At 35.4% G+C, this 6,161-nt stretch overlaps 1 protein-coding gene across 1 annotated transcript in view; it reads left to right on the top strand.

Annotated features, from left to right (window-relative positions):
• Positions 1–6,161, top strand: part of LOC107707023 (testis development-related protein-like) — a 15,265-nt gene that overhangs the window by 6,855 nt on the left and 2,249 nt on the right. Inside the window, exons 3-4 of the mRNA XM_016510895.1 lie at positions 2,206–2,321; positions 4,189–4,668. Coding sequence (XP_016366381.1) covers positions 2,206–2,321; positions 4,189–4,609 — 537 coding nt within the window. The 3' untranslated portion in view covers positions 4,610–4,668. The remainder of the gene's footprint in view (positions 1–2,205; positions 2,322–4,188; positions 4,669–6,161) is intronic.

The raw sequence follows: 6,161 nt of genomic DNA, 5'->3' as shown, positions 1-6,161 counted from the left end.
TGTCCTCTTTTGGAAGGCCAAACAAAGTAGTTTCGCTTTCACAATGAAACACACAGCGTCTCCAAGACATGGCGGCGGCGGCGGCAACATCAATACTACAGAGAAAGGAAAACTTGAAATCGCATCATATGACCCCTTTAATGAGTTCAACGACATGGTGGTGTTTTGCCAGTGAAGGTTTTTACTTCATACATTTTTTTTTTTTTGGCATTTGTGAATAGAGGAGGAATTGCTTCCAGAACTGAGTGCCCAGGAGCAAAAATGGCAGCATTTAGTGTGTGCTTTTTGGACATTTTTCACAGCACAATGAACTCTTTTAATCTCAAAGGATCATGAGAAAGCAGTTTGCCTTGATATGACTCCTTTATAGAGGCTAACAGAAAGAGAATTTCACAGTTAGACTTCCAGAGAGTTCTGCTGTTTCCTCCAGCGATGGCAGGAGCTCAGTCTCAAGTTAAATCGACAGTTGTTTATTTCCACAGAGTGCTATACCTAACCAAGCGGAGAGAGAGGGAGGACAAGACAGAAGGAGCGATAGACGACAGCCAAACGAGTGTTGTGCTTTATTTGAGGTCAAAGACGAGTCCAATAGTAAGGTCTGTTTATCTAAAGGAAAGAGTAATGTTTCCCAAGACTCCTAATGCTCATAAATGCTAAATAAATGTGCTGTAACTCATAATAACAGCTGGTCCCAACATAACAAGTGTTTATGTGTTTGTGCATAATCAGATGGCATGTTTTAGCACAGCGGTCTTTGGTATGAAACAAGACGGGGAGTGGCGAATAAAATTAACCTCGTGCTTTTACCTTTTTTAGTGTTTGGTACATTTTAATTCCTCCAGACATGCAGCAACAGCTACTGATATCTGGAGGATACAGAAATTAATGCAATGTAACTTGTAGATGTTTACATATTTAGAAAAGATGCATTTGGGTGAATCTCACAGAGAAATGTCCGGGTTATGTTTCACCCTAAAATAAAATAAAAAAATAAATAAATTAAATTATGTATTACATTAGGAAGCCGATTTTAGAACCGATTAAGAGTATTTGCATATAAAGTAATTCTCATTGATAATGTAATGAAAATCATGCTATCTGGACTTTTTTTTTTTTTAGCAACTTTTACTTTTTTGTTAAATTAGCACAAACAACAAAAAATACAAAACATTTACTGAATGCCATTCTAAAAATTGACAGGGAATGTGGAAACATTTAAGGAAGTTATAATTTTAGTCAATTGATAAAACATTCTCCTTTGGATGTTAGAATGATTTAGTTGTTAGACATTTATGATTTACAATGTAAACATATTTCACTTGTTTTTTAGGTGCTTAACAGATAATCCCCAGAAATTCTCATTACCATAATGCAGATTTTTTTTTCTCATTACTGTAATTAAAATCATCCAGTGCAACAATACTACCATGATGTGCTTACAAATAAAAAAAATTATATATATTAATTAATTTATTCATTCATTCATTACAGTAATGAGAATGTGTTTTTTGGTCCATCACATTAAGTTTGTTGAGAACTGAGGAAGTGAAATGTGCTTTATTGTCATTAAAAATATATTTTTTTCTTATCCAGTATATATTCTCTTATTTATTTATTTTTTCATTTTGATTTTGGAGTGAAATATGACCCTTTTTTCAGTCGAGGGAAGAACATTCTGTACAAGGCAAGTCAGAAAAAAACAAACAACTTGTGAAAGTGAGCGAGAAATTGTGTCAAAGGTTCTTTCCTATATAATAAGCTGCAAAGCCGGGTCGGTATTTCAAATCCCGAGGGTCATACTGGACGCAGGCAGGAGGGAGTCTGAAGGAATGTGTCAAATTGCCAAATGACCCAAAACACACACACACACACACGTCTGCTCAGATGTCCATCCCTGCAACCCGTTGTAATCAACATAGGCCTTTCCTGTTTTTACTGTGTGATGTCCTCTGTCTGTCAGATACAGCTTTCTGCTCCTGGATTCAAGATGAAGTGTGTCTTTGTGATTAGTTGTCTTTGTGCCAGGCTTAAACCTGCAATCATCTCTTACCATCTCTATTTCCGTCTCACTGAGAAACCAAAGCCTTTCTGAGTCTTTCTGACACATAACACACAAACAGTCGTTTAACTGTGCGCAGAGCCCTGTTGTATGAATAAACAAGCGATTTCTGTATGGTTTGTGACTCTGTTTTTGACCTTTTGTAGGATTCAAAGTTAAAGAAGGTAAAATCAAAGCGAGAAAAAGGAAACAAGAAGTTGTTTCCGTCTCAGGACGATGAACACATCTTGCTGACAGGAGTCACTGTCTCTCACAGAAGAGGGTAAGCTAAAGCCCTAATAAAGTATGTTTCGCAAGCCTCAAAATTCCAATATGTATTTTTTAGATGATTACAATAATTTTAGATGATTATACCTAGTAAATGGGGATGGGTGGGACAACCAAAATTGTGTAATTTAAATGTATGAATAATTTTATATTACAATAGCAGTATGTGTCATGCCATAGTTATCTTTGCTGAAAGGTTAACATAAAAATGTATATATATATATATATATATATATAACATAACCATGTATTGATGCATTTTTGTATTATTATTATTATTATTTGTGGGGGGTTTTTTTCATTACACCTTCCAAATGAAAATATAGACATTAATTTATTTTTATTTTTTTATTACTTCTAGTCATTTTTAGTAGCTTAAACATTCCCTGTAGATGTTTTTATGATGTTTAAGAGATAGAATGTACGTCAATCCAATGTTTTTGAGATGATTATCGGATGTTTGTTCACACACACACACAAAAGATGTTTAAAATAGAACACAATGGTTTCTAGCTTATGTGCTTCTTAACAGACGTCTCTGCATTGGATGAGCTTGATGGAAAAATTCAAAACCACATTTTCCAAATCTTTTGGTCTGCCTCAAACTCACACCATTAGTTGATATGTTGGGCTTCTGAAACCAACAAAGCCATGTTGTAAAAGCAGCACAGAGCCGCGGTGTTTATAGTCAGTCTGTGGGGGAAATGAACTAGTGGCTTGCTTATAGTTGACTCTGCATATTTAAGTTGGATTAGGAAAAAGTATTTTAACACCAGAGATGTACAAACGGCACATTTGAGTGCCTAGAAATGAAGATATCGATACTGTATGCAATAAAAATAGAGATAAATATATCATTACATAGCAATGAAAAATCTCACATATATGTTTTTGGACATAAATATAGTCTAACGTTAAACTCGACCATCGAGTAAGTGTCTGAAATGGAAACCGCACCCTGTGGCCCGGCCTCTGTCCTTCCTGCTGAAGCATATGTAGCTGCCTTGTGCCATTATAACACATAACCAAACATCATACTGTGCATACAGCATAATAAATTCACTGTTGATCCTTGTACCCTTTCATATAAGCAAATATTAAGGTTGTGTGTGTGTGTGTGTGTGTGTGTGTGTGTAATTATTTATTTAATTTATTTTTAACGTTTGAAGTCGCTAAGTTTATGAAAGAAATTAATACTTTCATTCAGCAAGGATGCATTAAATTGATCAAAAGTGACAGTTCATTTATAATTGTTCCAAAAGATTTCTATTTCAAATAAATACTGCTTTTGAACTTTCTATTCATCAAATAATCCTGAAAAAAAGTATCACAGTTTCCACAGAATTATGAAGCAGCACAACTGTTTTCAACATTGATAATAATAAGAAATGTTTCTTGAGCAGCAAATCAGCATATTAGAATGATTTCTAAAAGATCATGCGACACTGAAGACTGGAGAAATGATGCTGAACATTCAGCTTTGCATCACAGGAATAAATTGCATTTAAAAATATATTAAAACAGTTATTTTAAATTAAAATAATATTTCACAATATTACTGTTTTTACTATATTTTTAACCAAATAAATGCAGCCTTGGTGAGCTTAAGAGACTTACAAAATCTCACCAACCCTACACTTTTGAACAGTTGTGTGTATATTAATTATTATTATTATTATCATCAACAACAATAATAGTGATTTGTTATTGTTTTTTTTTTTTTACATTTGCTGAAATTTCTTGGAATTCACTTAATTTGTGAATTTTTTTTTCGGTTATGCAAGCAGTACCAGTGGTGTTAATTTTTTGGGGGTACAATTTTTTCACTTTACAATAAATCATGCTGCTTCATTCTCTCTCAGGTCTGCTAAGAAAAACTGGGAGGACGACAAGAGTAAAGCGCACTCAGAAAAAGACAAAGCGCACTGTCTATGGGACAGCATCACCATGACGATGAAGCAAATCACACCTACGAGGAAGATTGACAAAATTGAGGGCTGGGAGCCGCCTCAGCTGAACGACGGGGCGGAGGAGGAAAAAAATGAGCTAGAGAAGAAGAGGAGTGACTCGTCCACGCTGTCACTGTCTCTGCCGCATTCTCTGGGTTTGCCGTCCTGGGTTGGCTTGGGTTCGGAGGAGGACTCGTCTCGTTACTCTAGTCTGCCTGAATCACAGACGGGCGGCCCTGCCCAGTGGGCGGCTCGGGCGCGAGATAAATTAGCCGCCGTTCGTCGCCGAAGTCCAGCCGGCCTATCAGAGAGTAACTGGGAGGGGTTAAAATGATTTCCATATCAATGTCTATAAGGATGGCCGCACCCCCTTGTATACCAACTCTAATTGGACAGCTCACCAGTGTTGCCAGATTGGGTGGGTTCCCGCCCAATTGGGCGGTTTTGAATTTGATTGTGCTGGTAAAAAATTGGCTTGGGCGTGTGGACAAAATTTGGGCTGGTTTGGGGTCAGTTTGGCGGTTTTCAATCATATAAATTGCATTAACAAAATTAATTGTTTAACAAAACAAGCCCAACAGACAGACGTTATGATTCATGAGTGACAAGTTTTTAGCGTGATAAGTTATAACGTATCTAATTTTGAATGTAGTATGACTGTATATTCAAGTAATCACAATGCATAAATATAAGTTAAAGAGTGGGAGAGTGACTCAACTCTCAAAATATGAATTATTGTGGAGTGAGATGACACGAAGGCTCTATCACTGCAACTCCGAAATCAGAGCACATTTGAATTAATGAATCAAAACCGAAACTAAATATGTCAGTTTATACGGTCCTGTCCTTTTATCTTTTAAACGTCCAGATTGATAAATCCTTGAAAACTGCTAGACTTGATTAGTTTTGACAGTGCAACGTTCTGTAGGCTATTATGTTCTACAATATGAACTTAACAAGAGGCTTCCAGTTCTGTGTAAAATTATAGAGCGACACGAAGGTAAGCGCATTATTGTTTTTTTTTTGTTGTTTTTTTTAATTGTCGGGTTATAATTCAGTATGTAGCCGTGTATACGTTTTTCTTCATTTACTCTCAAAAATTGGAAGTGAAATGTGACAACGCCCCGTAGGTGGGGTACATTGTAACAGCTGAGGGGCACATTGTGTGACCATATAACCGCTTAAAATGTTATCTGATCGAATGAAAAAAATATACAAGACAAACTAAAATATGTTGTCAATAAAATAAAATAATTATTTATTTCAAATAAAATAATGGCGTTTTTTAAGAATTAAAAATAATCTGATTTTGGAGTTTGACAATGAACACATTGCAACCATGCTTGGGACGGCCCACATAAACGAGCCAAAATGCTTTACATGTCTTGAAACAATAATTTCTTAACATTAAACATTGACTGTCAGCCTTTATTCACCTGTTTCTCGTCGTTTATCATTAAAATGTATTAAAGTAAATAGTCTGAATTACATCGCTAATGTCATAGAAAAGCACGGCAGGGCACATTGTAACGCAATGTTACAACGTGCCCCATCTGCGCAACTGGAGTTTAAAACCGGTTACTGTCTTCTGATAGTTAGCGAAGCATTAAAAAATAATCTAAACTGATAAATAACAGATTGGAGATTAAAATAATAGCAGATTTGACTCAATTTAAATGAGTAATAAAAACTGAGATGAAAAATGTACTTAAGCCAGAAATATAATTTTACTATGGTAAAATAAATGTTCAGTGATATCTTCAAAAGACTTTTGAATTTTGGCGCACTTTTTTTCTCTATATAATGTTGATATGGTAACTAGTAAATGCTGTAAATTTGGTTATGCTAGCATGTGTGGAAATATTTAAACCACGTGTGTTACAACT

The sequence above is a fragment of the Sinocyclocheilus rhinocerous genome, unplaced genomic scaffold (assembly GCF_001515625.1).
Source record: "Sinocyclocheilus rhinocerous isolate Xijiao unplaced genomic scaffold, SAMN03320098_v1.1 scaffold714, whole genome shotgun sequence".
NCBI lineage: Eukaryota > Metazoa > Chordata > Actinopteri > Cypriniformes > Cyprinidae > Sinocyclocheilus > Sinocyclocheilus rhinocerous.
The sequence above is the reverse complement of the archived record's forward strand: the minus strand, read 5'-3'. Positions and strand labels throughout refer to the sequence as shown.